The sequence below is a fragment of the Scyliorhinus canicula genome, chromosome 18, assembly GCF_902713615.1.
Source record: "Scyliorhinus canicula chromosome 18, sScyCan1.1, whole genome shotgun sequence".
NCBI lineage: Eukaryota > Metazoa > Chordata > Chondrichthyes > Carcharhiniformes > Scyliorhinidae > Scyliorhinus > Scyliorhinus canicula.
In genome coordinates this window covers 9,307,024-9,327,828 of record NC_052163.1, presented here as the reverse complement: position 1 = coordinate 9,327,828, position 20,805 = coordinate 9,307,024, and the positions used below count along the sequence as shown (strand labels likewise).

Sequence of the window (20,805 nt, the reverse complement as noted above, 5' to 3'; positions counted from 1 at the left end):
TGGCTGTCCTCGATCTGTGCACAGTTTACTGCTTGTTATCTCTCTCTCATGTTTAAGATCTTGTCCTCATCTCTCTTCTAAAATGTACATTAGCGTGAGATACGCATGCATGAACTGTCTTTGAAGTAGTCACAAAGCAAGCTTGAGTTTGATCAAAACAATGAAATCTGTAATTAATTTCATAAGTGAGGGCAGCGCAGTGGTGAGCACTGCATATATTGCTACATGCAGGAATGGACTACTTTTGTTTTCGAAGAAGTAGCAAGTGAAATTGAATACTACAGTCATAAGTGAAGACCCCCACTTCTGATCTTATCATGGTCAAAATCTTGTGCTAAAATGTTGGACATGTGCCTACAAACAGCACAGCAGAGATGAGGAATGCCATGCAGAAGTCCACATCCCACATTCTGGATACGAAGGGACGGTCATTGATAAAGCAGCTAAAGCTGGCTTGACTTAAGGACATTGCCCTGAGGAACATCTGCAGTGATATCCTGGGTTGAGCTGATGCCCCTCCAATGTCTTTGTTTCTGCTAGATATAGTCATTGAATCATATAGAGTTTCACAGCACAGAAAGAGGCTCTTCAGCCCATCGTGTCTGCACCGGCCTTCATGACTCCAAACAATCAACCGTTTTCTCCCCTGATTCCTATTGTCTTTTTTGCTTGGGCTCTTTGATAGCACATTTGGTCAAATACTACCTTGATGTCAAAGGCAGTTGCTCTCCCCATAACTCTGGAATTCAACTCCTTTATCCAAATTTTAACCAAGACTCTAATGAGGTCTAGAGCCCAGTGGTTCTGGCAGAACAGAAACTGTGAATCGGCGAGTGGGTTATTGATTTAGATTTATGGGAATGGTGAACCTCTCCCTTTACTTTTCTCTTCTCTTGTTCCAGAGAAGCAGGAGTTCTTGTTTCACATCCTCCTCCTGATAATTTGACTCAGATCAGACTATTGGGGCTACTGCAAGAGCCCTAGTTTCACACTCCTGTGTTTGCTTGACTTGTACTGTGACCAATATACACATTGATGTCAAAAATTATTCAGAAAACTGCCTTGCATCTTCTCATTGGAGTGAGTCAAGGCAAAAAAGTTTTAGCAAAGGAGGAAGAGTGGCTCTAAGTGGATCCTCCTCCGTAGAGCTGGTGCATCAGCTGAGTGCCCTCCTATGCTGTACTATTGTGTCTTGGACAGTCAGTTGAACATTTTGAGTAGTTTAATTGGGAAAATGTTCAATAGCTCTGCTCTGTAGTATTTGGTGTTGCATCCACAGTGTAGCTGAGTTAATGCATAATGGGATGGACATGTATGTGTCCTGTTTTTGTTTTGAGAGGCAGTGTTGGCTTTTTGGTGACATTTGGGTAAGGTCAGTCTGTGGCACTGAATTGTAAATGTACTGAATGCATACACTCCATATTTAACTGATCTCTTCAGTTTAGAAAGTGTGTGGGAGGACCAGTGGATACTGATTTTTAAGTGTAAATCATCCTGCTTTTTGTAAACTAGGTTTGATGTTGCAATGCAGTTCTGTGGTTATACAACCTAGTGGCGTGTAGCTCTGCCTTCTGCAGGAGACCATTCCATTTCATATTTGGATCAAAGCTCCAAAGTTGCATTGTCCTTGTATTATTACCACAAAAAATGGAAATTGTATCAGTATATTTGTGCTTAGTTTCTAAAGCAGTGTTTCTTTTAAAAAAAAACAGCTACTGTATTTGATGCTGAGAAGCTTAATGTTCACATTCAGACATTTCATATATTTTTTTTCTCCAGCCACAGTTGCTGACCAAGATCACCTTCTGTTCTGTGATCTCTTTATAAATGTGAAGGTGAAAAGAGGAGTCTGACCGATAATTTTGAAGGGCAGTGATATCTTTCAAAACAAGAGTCTCGACTGCTGTGCTGGTTGCTACTCAGATCGCTAGTAATTTGAAATGAAATTAAAATCGCTTATTGTCACAAGTAGGCTTCAAATGAAGTTACTGTGAAAAGCCCCTAGTCGCCACATTCCGGCGCCTGTTCGGGGAGGCTGGTATGGGAATTGAACCATGCTGCTGGCCTGCCTTGGTCTGCTTTAAAAGTCAGCTATTTAGCCCAGTGTGCTAAACCAGCCCCTCTGGATTCCAAATGTGTGATTACATTTAAATAAAACGGGCAGCACGTTGCAGTTGCACCTCCTGTAATGTTCAATGTAACCTCTACAATTTCTGTGCTGTTTTTATTGAAATTTCTTTTTTACTTTTTCCAATTAAGGGGCAATTTAGTGTTGTCAATCCACCTACCCGGCACATCCCTTTGGGTTGTGGGAGTGAGACCCATGCAGACACGGGGAGAATGTGCAAACACAACATGGACAGCGGTTAGCACTGCTGCCTCATGCTGCCAAGGACCTGGGGTTGATCCCGACCCCGGGGGTCACTGCCCGTGTGGAGTTTGCACATTCTCCCCGTGTCTGCGTGGGTCTCACCCCCACAACCCAAAAAGATGTGCTGAGTAGGTGGATTGACCGCGCTAAATTGCCCACTTAATCGGAAAAATTAAAAAAGAAATTTTTAAAAACAGCGCAGGTATTGTTACATTGAGCACTGCAGGAGGCACATCTGCAACAGAAATTTAAAAAGAGCTGCAATTTTTTTGTAATATTTGTTTGAGATTGCAGAAAATTGAAGGTTGTGTTCATTGTGTCTCTCGACATCCTTTACAAATCAAATAAGTCGACCAAATAGGGAGAGCGAAAATGTTGCCATTGGTAGAAGGATTGAGGACCACTTAATGCTGTTTTAAAGTGATTGGAAAAAGAGCCAAAGGCAACAAGAGGAAAAGCTTTTTTACACAGCAAATGGTCAGGATGTGGAATGCACTACCCGAGAGAGTGGTGGAAGCAGATTCGGTCATGCATAAGCACCTGAAGAGAGAACAATGCTAGCGGAACAGGCAGGCGGGTAGGAGGCCTTGCAGAGAGCTAGCACAGAAATGACAGGCTAAATTACCTCTCACTGTGCTGCAACCAGTCTCTGCATGTATTCTGCATATTTTCTGTTTTTAATCAATTGCATGCAATGAGATATGTGAGACAATGGCAGCTTTTGTTGGAGTTAATCTATGTCTTTCTGTACTTTAAATCTTTTTGCTCTGGTGTCCATTTTATTTAGGGGGCTTCAGTACCTTAACTGTTTGGAAATACTTGTAAAAGTCAATCTGATGGTCAAAAACCTGGAACTCCCTTCCTAACAGCACTGTGGGTGTTCCTTCAAGACATGGACTGCAGCAGTTCAAGAAGGCAGCACACCACTACCTTCTCTAAGACAATTGGGGATGGCCAAGCCAGCGATACAAACATCCTTCAAAAAATCTTTTTAAATTGTTCTGGACATAGTTGTGTGACAGTTTACAGAATAAATCGGAGGCATTTTTATGCCTTTTGAGGAGGATGGAGTGGCTTTGTGAATTGGAGCTTGACCAACAAGGAAAATAAATTAGTGAGATACCAGTTTGATTTGGGATATTAATGTGCTGCTGAATAGAATGGTGGGATGTGGGCTCTGCATTCTTGATTTCTCCTGTGCTGTTTGTCCAACTTCCAAGTCCAACATTTCTGCTTAATAGTGAGATTGATGGAGATTGAAAGCAGGTTGCCTACTACCACAGGTGATGAATAATGAAATTAGAGAAAATGTCAGTTTAAAAAATAAAATAAAATGGATGATGCTCAAATTCCATGGGCTGGATTCTCCGCACCCCAACGGCGAAATCGCGGCTGGCGCTGGGGTGGAGATTCCAGTTTGATCATGAAATCGGGCCCGGGCTGATTTGGTGATACTCCGGGCACCGAAAAGCGGCATAACCGGGGGGTACGCCGGGGGTCATTGCCAGAGGCCTGCTCCGACCCTGGACGGCTGAGTTCCTGACGGCGTGGAACTAACCTGGTATTGCCGGTTGGGATACCCGCACGGCGGCTGTCGACTCAGTCTGCGGCTGCCCTGGTCAGGGGTGGGCCGATGGGGTGGGGGGGGGGGGGGGGGTGTGTGTGTGTGTGTGTCTTATAGGCAGCCGGGGAATGATTGTGCGGGGTTTGAGGGTCGGCCACGGGGCCGATCGGGGGACTCTTTCGGGTCTAGCTCCGTGGCCCGAGGCTACCCTGGAGCACGATCCGGCCGCTGGAGGTCACCACCGTGTGCATGTGCGGCCTCTGACCTGGAAGTGCGGGAGCTCGTACCTGCAGCAAAAGCTGCGAGATTTACTCCGGGTCCCTGCTACCCCCTGCAGGGCTATGGGCTCATGTCCCTTCTTTCCAGGATTTTCAGGAGTAAAACTCCACGGTTTTGATGCCGGCGTGGGGGCATAGACCCAAAAATAGAGAATCCAGCCCCATGTGTTGGCCAACTTCAAGTAGAATATTACATTCAGTGAAAATGTTTAATTCAAGATTTTAGACTGACAATTAACTTTTCACACACTGTCTGATTATCAACAGGTTTATTCACTCATATTCTGTTGGATGAAGCTGCTCAAGCAATGGAGTGCGAGACCATCATGCCTTTGGCACTAGCTAGTAGACACACGAGGATTGTTTTAGCTGGCGATCACATGCAGGTAAGTGACCTCGGGATGAAGTTTGAACTTCATTAGCCACCATATCAGGGTGTGAATTATCCGCTTATTAATTCTTGAGTCACTAAATGATTGCGGACTTGTTGCCATTTATGTTTTTTAAATTTCTGTGACTGAGAGAATGTCACATGGTATTTCATCTCGGTTTTTTTGCTGCAAGGTTTTGGAGATTGCTGTTAGGATTCATCTTCGTTTTGCTGTTCTTTCAAAGTAATAAATAGCATGATTTCTGTAGTGAGTTTTGTTTGCAACAGGTTCTGTCTTAAAAGCCAATAATTCTTTGTCCCCATCTAGGTTTAATATTCTTTGAATGGCTTATTCTTTCGATGTAATCTTTTTGCTGACACAAAACTTCCCTTGCTCCCTTCCACCACAATCCCAGAATCTTCCTTTTATGAAAATGAAAATTGCTTATTGTCACAAGTAGGCTTCAAATGAAGTTACTGTGACAAGCCTCTAGTCGCCACATTCCGGCGCCTGTTCGGGGAGGCTGGTATGGGAATTGAATAGTGCTGCTGGCCTGGCTTGGTCTGCTTTAAAAGCCAGCGATTTAGTCTTGTGCTAAACCAGCCCCTTAAAAAGCTACAGTTGAACTCACTTGGGTTCAGTTGCGCCATATCCGGATATTGTCAGCACAATGGTCTGTTTGATTTCCTTTTTAAATTGACAATTGGGTTTCTTCTAAAAGCAAATTTTGTTGACCTTATCCTCCATATCATTGCCAGGGTTTTCAGTTTTAAAACAGCATGTCCAGACAACTTGGCTCTGAAATCACCCCTTTTGTCTGGCATCACAGTAACTGCTTTTACAAGAAAAAGGAAAATGGCTGGAGAAAATGGTTCCTGTTGCCGGATAACACTCATTATTCCAGTGATAATTGGGCACCAGTGCCCTTTAAATCGAAATTTAAAAGATAGAAAGATCTTTCTAAAGAAATGGCATCTACAGATTTTGGACAGATGTGGCAAAACCATTATGAAGTTTGAAGTTGGCAACTCTGGATAGTTGGATGCATTTGTTGCCAGTTATACAAGCCTGCCAGGAATTTCTCAACAAAGACTTATTTGGGACATGCTCAGAAGTGTGTGCCATTTCTGAGCCAGTTTCTGCATTGATTATACATGTCCAAGAATGTTGCCTTTGTGTAATTGATAAATGGAATTTTTTCCAACTCTACTTCCTGACCATCTGTTAGGTTAACAGGGATTTCTGGCTGGTAAGCTTGGTGTGTGACAGGGGTCTTCAAGCGTTTTTCCTTTTCTGAGTGGAGAGGGTGTAGGAAGAAAGGATTGGGCATCTGCCTTTCCCCCTCATTAGTTGTCCGCCTCCTCCTCCACCCAAACAGACATATAACAGTTGCTCCGTTATGAAGGAAGTTAGGGAAACACCCTGCTCTCTGCTTTTACCAAAGTTGTTCTCGAACGGTGTGACCTGAATGTCTATTTATTTTCCCATTCTGTGATCAGGCACCCAACCTGTGCTTGATTGGAAGAAAAAGACATGTCCTTTTGAAAGAATAAGATCAAATGGACTGAAGGACCGTCATCCAGTATTGTGATCTCTCTTTTTTTTTCTCCTTTTCCCTCATTTATTTATTTATTTTTAAAAATTCATTTATGGGATGTGGGTGTTGCTGGTTAGGCCAACTTTTATTACTCATCCCTAACAGTTGAGGCGCCTGCTATAGGTCATTATGGTTGTAAAACTGCCTTCTATTACTTGTACATCGCCAGACTATCTTTTCAAATGCACCATTGACATGCTGCAGGTTACAAATACAGCAACAGCAAAAAGGCTGTGATTTTAAAAAAAACATTTTCTATGGATAAATCTGATTATGGGTTACCATTGCCATAATGTATTGAGCAAGTCAGGCCACGAGATAGTGTTTGCTGTCTCAATTTGTTATTGATAGACGTTTTGTGTAAAAGTTGAGTATTGCTGAAAAAAGACACTACTTCAAAGATTTTCGTCATGCACTCATCAGAGCAATTCGCAAGAATATCAAATATAATGGACAGCAATTTATACTGCAAGAGAAGAGAGTTGATTGATGGAGGCTTTGCCATAGAGAGACACCAGTTAACTGATGACTGACCATTACTGCCAAGTAGAGTTTAAATTTAGAAGAATGAGACGGGATCTAATTGAAATGTATTAAATTCTGATAGGGCTGGTCAGACGGCATGCAAGGATGATTCCTCTGGCTGGGGGGGATCTAGAACAAGGGTTCGCAGTCTCTGTATATGGGGTAGGCCATTAAGGACGGAGATGAGAAATTTCTTTACTCAGAAGGTGGTGAACCAGGGTGGCACAGTGGTTAGCACTGCTGTCTACGACGCCGAGGACCCGGGTTCGAATCCCGGCTCTGGGTCGTTGTCAGTGTGGAGTTTGCACATTCTTCCCCGTGTTTGCATGGGTTTTGCCCCCACAACCCAAAGATGCAGGGTAGGTGGATTGGCTATGCTAAATTGCCCCTTAATTGGAAAAAAATAATAATTGGGTACTCAAAATTGATTTAAAAGAAAAGAAGGTGGTGAACCTGTGGAATTCTCTACCACAGAAAGCTGTCAAATATCATTAAACAGAAAATAGACAGATTTCTAAACTCTAAAGGTGTCGAGGGGAGACCGGTGGAGTATGGTTTTGAGATAAAGGAACAGACATGTTCATGTTGAATGGCGGAGCAGGCTTGAATGGCCTACTTCTCCTATTTTCTATGTTTAAACCAGGCAGCTTGACTCTAATTGGCCAAGGCATTGCCCTGGGGAAAGAATCAAGAGAATACGGTCACCTAATTTGTTTTGTTGCAAAAGACACTATGTCCTTTCTGTCGTCTTTGTTTGATGAGTACAAGACACAAAGCTATGAGAACGTTCTGTTTTTCAGCATTGCTTATTTTCTTGTTTGTGAATTGAAAACTTAATTTCAGGAAATTTTTAATCAAACTGAACTGCTGAAACATTTATTTGGAGTTATTTGTCTTCATAGAAGACCTCACCAAACAGTAAAGTGGAAAGAGTTTTGGAAAAGCAGCAAAAAGTTTAAATTAAATTTCAAAAATGTTTGAGACTTTCATCTGAACTTTCTGCCCCTTCGTGAAATTTAGCAGTTTTTGAACTTGAGAAACTTTAATTTAAAAGCACTTTCTGAAATCCAAATTGTTTATGCACCCGTTTTCTCCAAATGTGCTGTACTGGTGTTTTGTGTTTCTCAAGAATAATTCATGGTAGTCCAATCATCTGGCATCGTTTACAGCTTGAATATTCTGAAGTATTTTTGCTGATTTCAGTATGTTGCGACCCACCCCAGGTGAGGTTCCCCAAAGTTGTTGATCTGGGCACAATCCCTCAATTTTTCATCGTCCAGCTGGGATACCCCCAAATTGTTACAATATAAGGAATGGACTGGCTCCCCTGTCTTTATTCAACCCCTTATGTTGGTCGCACAAGATTTAATCTAAAAATGAACCCATTTTTGTGGACACACTTCTACCCTGACCCAATAGTTATGTTTCAAAAAAGATAATTTGACCAGTTTTCCTTGAGTTAAAGATAAAGTAAGTTTATTAATTACTAAAGGCAAGAAATGACATCAGCTTTGGAGATGCTTGTGATCATCCACTCACCCACATGCTCTCTCTAGGTTGCATGGCTGGAGACTGCGTCAGCAATGAAATGAGTGATTATTTTTCACTAGCTAAGGCATCGCTATATCCTATCAGGTTTGCTCTTATTTCCCTTGCCCTCATGACTAAGAGAGCTCCTTTATGAAAATTAACATTTGCAGCCAAAGATAGCGGTCCATATTATAATGTTTCTGATTTTCTCTGCCAGTAATTAGAATCATTTACCAGCTAGCATGGCATTTCGTGTTGTGTGAATTTCTTCCACCGTGATAATCCAAGGTGCCAGTCTCCATTCACTATTTTTTTGAATGCCACTTTTGCAGTCAAACGTTTTTAAAGTAAGTGTAGACAGAAAAATGACTACTGTAGTCTCCTTTGATTGACTATTATATAGAATACAGAAGAGTCTGGAATTCTCAATGACAAGTATTTTTGATCCATCCCAATGGAAGAATAGCACCGAAGTGACTGCACATTTTGCTACTTGTTAAGTTGATTGAAACCCACTTGGCAGAAAGTATGTTCTTCTGTACCCGTTTCCTTTGCAGTTTTTTTTTCATTAAAAGTAACTTGCCTCAATGGTAGAAAAATAGATCTTGGCATCAGCTCTGAATTAGTTTAATTTTCTAAATGTTATGACAGCAGTTTGCACGTTGAGTCTCATCTCCCATACGAACAAGGAGCAGGACTAGGAGTAGGCAATTCAGCTCTTTGAACCTGCTCCGCCATTTAATAAGATCATGGCCGATCTGATAGTAACCTCAAAAATGTGTGCCACCTAGCCACAAAAACTTGCTTACCAATTAATGATCCACTTCGGCCGTAAAAGTATTCAAAGACTCTGCTTCCACCCTCTTTTCAGGATGGGTTTTCCAAAGACAAACGACCCTCAGACTTTCGGCCCATCTCTGCTTTAAATGGACCATTGTTTTAAAACACCTTTGTTTTAAACACTGACTCTTAGTTCTAGATTCTCCCACAAGAAGAAACATCCTCTCCACACCCACTCTGTAAAGAATCTTCAAGATCTTGTATGTTTTAATCTGGTCGCCTCTTACTCTTCTAAACCCGAGCTCAGCTCAGCCTGTTCAACCTTTCCTCATAAGACAACCCTCCCATTCCATGTATTCTCTGAACTGCTTTCAATGCATTTACATTTTTCCTTAAATAAGGAGATTAATACTGTACACAGTATTCCAGATATGGTCCCACTAGTGCTCTGTATAATTTTCTAACCTCCCTACTTTTGTATTCCACTTCTCACACAGTAAATGATAACATTCTATTAGCTTTCCTTATTAGTTGCTTTACCTGCATATTAGCCTTTTGCAAATCATGCATTAAGTTTCCCAGATCCCTCTGCACCTCACAACTCTGATCTCTCACCATTTCGATAACGTGCTTCCCTTTTATTCTTTCTTCCCAAATTGCCAATTTCCCATTTTCTCACATTATGCTCCATTTGCCAGATCTTCACCCCACTCTCTTAACCCATCTATACCGTTGTAGCCTCCTTATGTCCTTTTCATAATTTTTCCTACCTATCTTTGTCATCAGCAAGTTTGGCAACCATTCCATCCATCCCTTCATCCAATTCATTTTTATAAATTGTAAATGTTGAAGCCCCAGCACTGATCCCTATGACACACCACTCGTTACATCTTGCCAATCTGCTAAGTACCCATTTATACACCCTTGTTGCTTCCTGTTGTTCAACTAATTTTCTATCCATGCCAATATGTTACCCTCTATAGCATGGGCTTTTATTTTCTCCAATACCTTTGATGAAAATGAAATGAAAATCGCTTATTGTCACAAGTAGGCTTCAATGAAGTTACTGTGAAAAGCCCCTCGCCGCCACATTCGGGCGCCTGTTCGGAGAGGCCGGTACGGGAGTTGAACGTGCTGCTGGCCTGCCTTGGTCTGCTTTCAAAGCCAGCGATTTAGCCCTGTGCATGTGACACTTTATCAAATGCCTCTGGAAATCTAAGTACAGTACATCCACTGGTTCCCCTTTATCCACAGCACATGTTATTTTCTCCAAGAACACCAATAAGTTGGTTGAAAAGATTTCCCTTTCACAAAACCACCAACTGCCTGATTATCACCAACTGCCCTGCTATAGCTTCTATAATAATAGCTACTGACATTCTGCCTATGGCAGATGTTAGGATAACTGGCCTGCAGTTTCCTGCTTTCTGTCCCCCCTTTAAGAATAATGGAGTTGTGTTTGTTATCTTTCAATGTAATGGAACCTTCTCTGATTCCAGGAAGTTTTGGAAAATTAAAACCAAACATTGACTATCTGACTGGCCACTTCTTTTAAGACCCTAGGATGAAGTCCCATCAGGACCCAGGCATTTGTCAGCCCCCAGCTCCAACAATTCACTCAGTGCCACTTACCTAGTGATCTTAATTTTCCCGAGTTCCTCCCTCCCTTCCATTTCCTGATTGAGAGCAGCTTCTGGGCTGTTACTTGCATCCTCTGCGGTGAAGACTGATGCAGAAATACCTGAACAATTCATCTGCCCCCTCTGTTTTCCATTATCAATTCTCCATACTCGCTTTCTAAAGGGTCAATGCTCACTTTAACTTCATTTTGTAAATACTTATTTACTATGTTTTTATATTTCTGGCCAGCTTTCTCTCGTATGCTAATTTTCCCCTTCTTATTCTTTTAGTCATCCTTTGCTGTTCCTTAAATTCTGTCCAATCTTCTGACCTTCCACCTGTCTCTGCACAATTATACGCTTGAAGAAAACCGGATTAATTGTTTCCTTATTAGTCATTGCAGGGTCCAAGTGTTGAAAAATGTAATTATCTTGATTTGATGCTCTGCCATGGGCTCCATAGCTTGTTACCCTGCTGAGTACTATCATGTCTTTGGCTCAAAACTCCAGGCACCATAACCACTACCTGCTTTAAACAGTGAATGTGTAACAAAGGTATACTTCTAAGACTGGGAGGAAAGTACAGAAAAGCAGAAAGTTAAAAATAAAATTGTTCTCTCCTTGACACTTTTTTGTTAACTATTTTTAATATGTACTTTGCTAATGTTCTGCTGTATTGTTTCCAGCTCAGTCCCTTTGTATACAGTGAATTTGCCCGGGAAAGAAATCTTCATGTGTCTTTGCTAGACCGCCTGTATGAACACTACCCTGCAGAGTTCCCGTGCAGAATACTACTGTGTGAGAACTATCGTTCCCATGAAGCTATTATCAAGTAGGTATTTGAGTTTCCCAAATTTTCTTGTTATGTGATTCAATTGAGCTAGTTCCTGGTGATGTTCGATGGAATTGCTCTGTCTGTACCCCCATTTACAAACACTAATTGTTTAGAGCTACCGCACCAAGCTAAGGGAATGGAATTAACTTTAGTTCAATCATTTGTCTGGGCTCTGGGCTTCGCTGGTTGGCCAGTGTTTGTTGGCCAACCCTAATTAAAGATGGCGGTGAACTGCCTTCTTGCTCATGTGATGCAGGTGCATCCACTGCTATTGGGGAGGGAGTTCCAGGAGTTTGATCCAGTGACACTGAAGGAATGAGACTATATTTCCAGGTCAGGATGGTGTGACTTGGAGGGGAATCTCCAGGTGGTGGAGTTCCTGTGTATCTGCTGATCTTGTCCTTCTAGATGGTAGTGGTTGTGGGTTTGGAAGGTGCTGCCCAAGGAACCTTGGTAAGTTACTGCAGTGCATCTCGTAGATGGCGTACACAGTTGCTACTGTGCGTTGGTGGTGGAGGGAGTGAATATTTGTGGAAGGGGTTCCAATCAAGCGGGCAGCTTCATCCTGGATGGTGTCTGTGGTGATATGCATCACTGTAAATACACAAGAGGTTAATGTAAATACACATAGACTAGATAGACACTAGAGGGAGCACCAGAGACATGACACACAGACATTCAACCAATAGGCCAGTAAAATAGGACACGGCCAGTGGGCATTCACGATACACGCAGGTGACACTACCACGGGGGGGGGGGGGGGGGGGGGGGGGGGGGGGGGGGGGGGGGGGGGGGGGGGGGGGGGGGGCATTACACCAACCCATATATAAGGACACAGCACACATGATCTCTCTCTTTCCAGTGGAGACACTTAGTGAGTACAGATAGGGTTGATTTGAAACACATCACACCCACCATGTTGATTGTAGCAGACTGGTTAGATAGTCTGAGTAGCTGTAGCAGGATAAACAGGAGAGTTGAATCCAAGTAGGAGAATCGTTAACAGTTCAATAAATGTGTTAAAGCTATCTCCAAGTCTGAACCTTCCTTTGTCAGTGTGTACATCAAGGAAGCAGCTTATGCTACGTCAAGAGCATAACAAAACAGTGTCGAGCTTCTTTGTTGTTGGAGCTGTACTCATCTATGCAAGTGGACAGTATTCCATCACACTCCTGACTTGAGCCTTGGAGTTGGTGGACAGGCTTTGGGGAGTCAGGAGGTGAGTTACTTGCTGCAGCCTCTGCCCTCCTCTTGTAACCACAGTATATATATATATATATATATATGTATATGTATATATATATATATATATAAATATATATAAATATATAAATATATATATATTATATATATGGCTAATCCAGTTCAGTTTCTGGTAAGTGGGTAATGCCCCCAGGATGTTGATAGTGGGGTATTCAGTGAAGATAATACCATTGAATGTCAAGAGGCGATGGTTTGATTCCTTGATGTAGATGGTCATTGTCTGTCACTTTTGTGATGCAAATGTTACTTGTCACTTGTCAACCTAAACCTGGATATTGCCCAGGCCTTGCTACATTTGCATGTGGACTGCTTCAGTGTCTGAGGAAATGCGAATAGTGCTGAACATTATGTAATCAGCGCACGTCCCCACATCTGACCCCGTGTTGGAAGGAAGGTCATTGATGAAGCAGCTGAAGATGGTTTTCCTAGGAAGATGGAATTCCTGCAGTGATGGCCTGGCACTGAGATGACTGACCTCCAGTAACCACAACTGTCTTCCTTTGTGCCAAGTATGACCCCAACCAGCAAAGAGTTTTCCTCCAGATTCCCATTTGACTTCAGTTGAGCAGGGGCTCCTTGATGCCACACTCAATCAAATGCTGCCTTGATGTCAAGGGCAGTCACTCACTTCACCCCCAGAACTCTTTTGTCCATGTTTGAACCAAGGTTGTAAAGAGGTCAGGAGCTGAGTGACCTTGGTGGAACCTAGAGCATCAGTAAGCAGGTTTTTGCTAAGTAAGAGACATTTGATAGCATTGTTGATTACCCCTTCCATCACTTTGTTGATGATGGAGAGTAGGTTGATAGGGCCGTAATTGGCCGGGTTGGTTTTGTCTTGATTTTTGTGTACTGGACATACCTGGGTAATTTTCCACATTGCCAGGTAGACACCAATGTTGTAACTGTACTGGAACAGCTTGGCTAGGGCACAGTAAGTCTGGAATAAGTCTTCAGTACTATTGCCGGAATATCGTCAGGGCCCATAGCCTTTGCAGTATCCAGTGCCTTCAGCCATTTCTTGCCATGACGTGAGATGAATCAAATTGACTGAAGACTGGCAACTGTGATGCAGGAGACTTCTCAAGGACACCGAGATAGATCATACACTCGTCACTTCTGGCTTAAGATTATTGTAAATGCTTCAGCCTTTTGCACTGATGTGCTGGCCTCCTCCATCATTGAAGATGGGGATATTAATGAAACCTCCACTTCTAGTGAGTTGTTAATTGTCCACCACCATGTGGCAGGACTGCAGAGCTTAGATCAGATCCATTGGGATTGCTTGGCTCTGTCTATTACTTACTACTTCTGTTGTTTGACATGCAAGTATCTTGTGCTGTAACTTCACCAGGTTGACACCTCATTTTTCAATATGGCTGGTGCTACTCCTGGCATGCCCTCCTGCACTCTTCATTGATCCTTGGAGGTAACGGTGGAGTGGGGGATATGCCGAGCCATGAGGTTATAGATTGTGGCTGAGCACAATTTTGCTGCTGATGACCCACATCACCTCATGGATACCCAGTCTTGAGTTGCTAGAATTGTTCTGAATACCATTTAGCAAGATGGTAGCGCCACACAAGACAATGGAGGGTATCCTGAGTGTGAAGGCGAGACTTCCTCTCCACAAGGACTTTGCGGTGGTCACTCCTACCAATACCATTATACATTGACAGGCAAGCCAGGCTGTGACAGTTGTACAAACTTTCTTATATTTGCGTCTCCATTGATATTATGCCTTCCTCAGTGATTGATACTGTTAGATTTTTAATAAGATTACGGACTGTGACAAATACCCCTCAGCCTGACCAGATATTTTGCTCGTTTTCAAGAGAGTAGAATATTGGCTGTTCTAGATTGGCTACTAGTAAAAGTGAGGCATGTTCATTGAACAGTTTTTGCCTAAGGAGTGCAGTACAGTATAAATGGAGCACTAAATTTATTTCACTGCATTGGATTAATGTCTGAATGTGATTACAATTGAAATATACACTTGCAATAAACCTTTCATTCCAGCCCAATCTAAACATGCAGTTCTAGTGAAGATGCAGCTTTTGCTGAAATAATTAACAATATATCTTCATTCTGATATCACTTTTTGAACAAATTCATGAAATGAATCAGCCATGCCTGTAATTTAAAAATAACTGCTTTGAATCCTTTCGCCTATTGCGCTTGAAATCCGAGGATTGGGTTAATTTGTTGACACTGCTGTATCTCCTCTTGAATTTATCATCTTGATAATCTCCCTAAACCTCATCAAAACCTATCTCTTCGACCACACTTGCAGTCACTGCATTTAATTCTGTTGCTGCTCTGCATCCACTCCATCATTATCAATTACCTTGTGTCATTTACCACATTAAAGACACCATACAATTAAACTGTTCACTTTAATTAATCTTTGGGTGTATTTTTTTTTGCTGTGAGTTGGGAGTGTGACTATTGAGAGATCTGACACTGCAAATTCTTCTGTAGAGTATAATGTTAAAGTTGAGCAATGTTTGCAGAAACAGTGCAAATTGCATTTCTACTACATTCTAAGAATGCGATTTGCATTGAAATATCTTTTCACAGGGGATCAAGCGAGTGTTTTGGTTGTGCATTTACCAGTTTCTGTTGGTCAGAGTTACCACTTCATATAAGTAACAGAAGTCTAAAATGTACTTTATACTTTTATGTTAATGAGTTGAGAAATACATTTGGGTATGGGCTTTGAGTTGGAAAGGATGCTTATTGATTTACGGTCACCGTTTGATGTGTTAATTTACTTTTCCTGTGGGCGGATCTAAATAATCAAAAGTTCAAAAATGTATTTTCACTTTTCAAAGCGAATCAGTGAGACGTGTGAATGGAAAGCTAAGCTTTATTCAAATTAAACTGAAGGTCACTGGTTAATGTATCTTCTTTTGGTTTTGTGATATGAATGATTTTTTAAAAAATTCATTCTAAATCGACACATAATGAAGACCACTAGTATTCCAGAGATTCTGCATTGTGACATTCATCCCCATTTCAATTTTATTTTAGTTACACTTCTGAATTATTCTATGAGGGTAAGCTGATGGCTAGTGGAAAACAACCAGCACACAAAGATTTCTATCCACTGACCTTCTTCACCGCTCGAGGAGAAGATGTGCAAGAGAAAAACAGCACTGCTTTCTACAACAATTCAGAGGTGAGGTAACCAAAATGAACTTGTGTATCTCTGTCCATTGCCCATTGTTTTATTAATGGACCCTGTTGATTTTAAGTTGAGGGTCGTTGCAACTAATGGTGTTATTTGTAATCACGCCTATTGGAGGTCGTGTTTTTGAATTAATGAAGTTGCCTGTTGAACTAATCCCCAACCTGAATTGGTTGTTCGAGACTTGTACGGAATAAATAATGTATTCCTTTCGTCAAGTTGTTGTCCATGGTGCAAAATCCTGAGAGTTGTCTTCAGTTTTTAAATGAAATACATTGTTTTTCTTGTACAAGCAGGACTGTTCTACACAGTGATCCTTCTGCTTCAACTTCAACCATGATCTGAGCATTTTCTAATCTCCGTTTACTCCCCTCACCCTGTGGAGGTATGAACTTGCGCCACGATGAAAGCAGGCCAGCAGCACGGTTCAATTCCCATACCAGCCTCCCCGAACAGGCGCCGGAATGTGGTGACTAGGGGCTTTTCACAGTAACTTCATTTGAAGCCTACTTGTGACAAGCGATTTTCATTTCATTTTTTCATGATTCTCTATGTTCAGGGAGTCTTCTGATATCTTATTCCAGCAGCCACTCATCAGATTAACAAATGCAACAGATTAACTGGCCATTATTCATAGGAGTTTGCTCTGCACAAACTGGCTGCTGTGTTGCTTGCATTAACCGTGCTCCGCTTAAAAAAGTTGTCTTTTCACTCTCTCTCTCTCTCTCTCTCTCTCTCGTGCATGACAGCAAACTGAAATGACATGGGGAATTGCAGTCCAGCCTGACATTATTCACCCTGAGTACGCACAGGTTCACTGAGCACAATTCTAACACTGCTGCTTCTGGTTGGGATCAGCTCAGTAAAGGACCATCCTAATGAGTGTGGCTCAGTCATTACAGACTGTTGGATTTACCCAAAGCATTTCAGGGAGCTCCCATGACCTTGCATTATAAATGCTGAGAGGGTGTTTCGCTTCGTGGGGGAATCAAGAACTTGGGGGACACAGTTGGAAAATAAAGGGGTCTCCCATTTAAGACTGAGATGAGTCTGGATTTCCCTTCTCAATGGGGTCATTAGTGTTTGGAATTCTCCCACCCTCAATGGAAGCTGGGTCATTGAATATTTTTCAGGCTGAGTTGGGCAGATTTTTGATTGACAAGATCTCAAATGTTGTGGGGGACAGGCAGGAGTGAAGTTAAGGCCACATCAGATTAGCTGTCGTCTTACTGAATGGCGGAGCAGGCTCGAGGGACTGAACAGACACGGTAGCACAAGTGGATAGCACTGTGGCTTCACAGCGCTAGGGTCCCAGGTTCAATTCCCCGCTGAGTCACTGTCTGTGCGGAGTCTGCATGTTCTCCCCATGTCTGCGTGGGTTTCCTCGGGTGCCTCCCATAGTCCAAAGACTTGCAGGTTAGGTGGATTGGCAATGATAAATTGGCCCTTAGTGACCAATAAGGTTGGAGGTGTTATTGGGTTACGAGGATAGGGTAGAAGTGAGAGCTTAAGTGGGCCGGTTCAGACTCGATAGGCCGAATGGCCTCCTTCTGCACTGTATGTTCTATGTTCTATTTCTTATGTTAAAAGGGTTATTTTATCTGAAACACCAATAAATTACAGACACAGCAACAAAAAACAAATACCAAAAACAAAAACTTATTAAAAATTCGTGTTTTACTTTACTGATTGTGTTTTCTGCCTATAAAGCTGATTTGTGTGACTATAAAGCTGATTTGTCTGACTATAAAGCTGATTTGTCTGACTATAAAGCTGAGTTTTTGGGCACTATGTGGTTAGCACTGTGGCTTCACAGCGCCAGGGTCCCAGGCTCGATTCCCGCCTTGAGTCACTATCTGTGCGGAGTCTGCACGTTCTCCCTGTGTCTGCGTGGGTTTCCTCCGGATGATCCGGTTTCCTCCCACGAGTCCCGAAAGACGTGTTAGGTAAATTGGGCAGACTGAATTCTCTCTCTGTGTACCCGAACAGGCGCCGGAGTGTGGCGACTGGGGGCTTTTCGCAGTAACGTCATCGCAATATTAATGTAAGCCTACGTGTTACAATAAAGATTATTATTATTATTATATTGTTATTAGTTTGTGTTATGAACGGATGAAGCTATTAAGCAAAAAGCTTAGTGAAATGTCCTCATTTTATGTATTAATATTGTGGGAATATAATCATTTTATGCCAATTTCAAAATCTGCTTGCTGCACTGAAATGAAAGACGGAGCTACTGAAAGAATGTTTGACATGACTTTCAGCAACCTAGTATGGAATAGCCAAAGCTGGGAGTGATTGGTTAAGGTCATCACTGTAGTTGTATCATTATTTGAGTTGAGAGAAAAGATGTTGTGGCATTCCGACTGTGTTGTCATTGTTCCAAGGCTGGAATTGGTAGCCCGAGGGCAGAGGGCATTAATACAATTGTTTCAGAACTGATGATTGCACCACGTTCAACTGAATGGTATTTGCTGCTCGTTTTCTCCATCTTTTGTCTTCTACATGAAAATGTTGCAATTTCTCCATTTCGGTATATTGATCTTGCAGTTTAATAAATTAAGAAGGAACTTCGTTCTAGGCTATGTTGAAGAAAAAAGTGAAATATATGCCACAGTAAAAGTAGTTATCATGTGTTTGAAATGCACAAAGAGTGCAGTTTAACATATTCTGATTTTTAATGATACAAATGCATTTCAATAAAATAAAATGTTAGCCACCTTTTGGTGGAGGTGTAGAGACATCTGCAGAGAACTAAGAAAATATTTTAAAAACACACTTGGATTTATTTCATGTCTTTTCATCTTATTAAAATCTTGAGTGCTTCCTACAATTATAGTGATTGTTATCACAGCAAAGGCCATTCTACGTCAGCAATGACATGAATGGTCTGTAAATGATGCGGAGGGAGGAATGCTGGCCAGTGCACAGGGAGAACTGCCTGCTCCTCTTGATAGTATTCGGACAATACCATCAACTGGATTGGGCAGACAGGATCACCATTGACATTCTGGGCATTGTCTTTTCAAATTGCATTCTTGCCTCTGTGCGGCATTCGAGTTTCAGCTGAGATCATGTGCCGAAGTTCCCATATCAACCTAGCCCAGTTCACACTTGTTGGAAAGGGGATTGGTGGAATTATCTCAACGATGACGGCAATAAATTAATGAGAAAATACCAGTTTGTGGGGAAAACTTGGCAGAAGATCCCAGCTACCATCGGGGCAAAGACAAGCAGTGGCCTGCATAAAACCAGGCAGGCACATTGGCTGCATCAAACAGATCGAATTATTCGGTAGATTTCCCTGTTCCATCTCTGCCCCTCTGATAACTTCAACATACATGCTCTTGGTCTCAGTATGAGACTTGGCAAGAAAATATTCTATCATGTGACCATTCTTCTGCAGTGACCATGCAACCTGCCTGTAATTTCACAAAGGTATCCATCTGATAGCCGAGTCCACATTGACCCAGTTTGACAGACCTGAAACCAGAATGTCCAAGGTGGACTTCCTGACGTTTGCTGATTTTGCCAGTCTCAGCAGTTGGGACTCTATATTTGGCTTCAGCACTTGGTGGGAATCATCTAAGGGCTGTTTGCATCTCAGACATTGGTTTCCTTTACTGAACTTTACTTTTTGAATAAAGAATTCACTAAGAAAAACATTCAAATAGTTATTTTATTTTGCATTACCCTCACCATTTCCCAAAGATTTTATTTTTGCTTAATGCCTGTCAATTTGTATCTTTGTTAGCAGGCTAATGCTGTTTAATGGAATATTTCACGGCTGATATTTAATTTCAAACCTTTGGGTTTTGGTTTCCCCACGTGCTCTGTTTAATGTGGAGTGGCCTGTCCTGTCCTGGGTTAAGAGCAGCAGAAAAATTAAGCAATATCAAAATTTGTTCAAATTGAATTTATAGAATTTCAATATCCAGAAATCCATTTTGAATGGGCTTTTGGCAAGATGATACTTTTTTAAAAATATTTTTTATTCTCCTTTTTCACATTTTCTCCAAATTTACACCCACCAACAATAAACAATAATCAGTAACAGATGTGTCAATCCCCATATCAATAACAACGATCCCATCCTCCCACCAAACCCCAAACATTAGCCCTCATGTTGATGCACACAAATGACAAAAAGGAATTTGGGATCACCCATAGTCGCCATTAACACACACCGCCCCCAACCCTCCCACCCACCCACCCGCCCCAAACTAATGTTCGATGTTATCCAGTTCTTGAAAGTGCGTAATGGATAATGCCCATGATTTGTAGAACCCCTCCATCCTTCCCCTTAGTTCAAACTTAACCTTCTCAAGAGTCAAGAATTCCAACAGGCCCCCCCCCCCCCCCCCCCCCCCCCCCCCCCCCCACGCCAGGGCACAGGGTGGAGAGGTTGCTCTCCAACCTATCAGGATCCACCTTCGGGCGAAGGCTACAACATCTGCCTCCGTACCCGTTTCCAATCCTGGTTGGTCCAACATCCTGAATATGGCCTCCCAGGGGTCCGGGTCCAGTTTCACGTGCACCACTTTAGAAATTACCCTAAAACCTCCTTCCAGTAATCCTCTAGCTTTGGACAGGACCAAAACATATGAATGCGATGATACTTGATGATTGTGATCGAGTTTAAAGTAATCTTGTAGGAGTGTTGTAACTTTCTACACCAGGGAACAATCCTATAGAAACCTCCGTGGAATAAAGGGTTATCTGTCTGCTGGCTTTAAAATACCATTGTGTCTGCTTGGTTAGATACATTCGACTGATGGAAACTGGCTGGTAATTATCTGAGGAACCTCGTTATTTTTTGTACCACAGTGTTTAAATATTTGGATACATTTAATGCTGCATGTAATTGGTAACAGTTAGGTTACTT

General features: G+C 42.0%; 1 protein-coding gene across 10 annotated transcripts in view; it reads left to right on the top strand.

Annotated features, from left to right (window-relative positions):
• helz (helicase with zinc finger) overlaps positions 1 to 20,805 on the top strand; it is a 259,376-nt gene that overhangs the window by 129,398 nt on the left and 109,173 nt on the right. For all 10 annotated transcript variants that reach the window (XM_038777996.1, XM_038777990.1, XM_038777999.1 and 7 more), the window contains 3 exons: positions 4,481 to 4,599; positions 11,322 to 11,467; positions 15,764 to 15,911. In XM_038777996.1, coding sequence (XP_038633924.1) covers positions 4,481 to 4,599; positions 11,322 to 11,467; positions 15,764 to 15,911 — 413 coding nt within the window. The remainder of the gene's footprint in view (positions 1 to 4,480; positions 4,600 to 11,321; positions 11,468 to 15,763; positions 15,912 to 20,805) is intronic.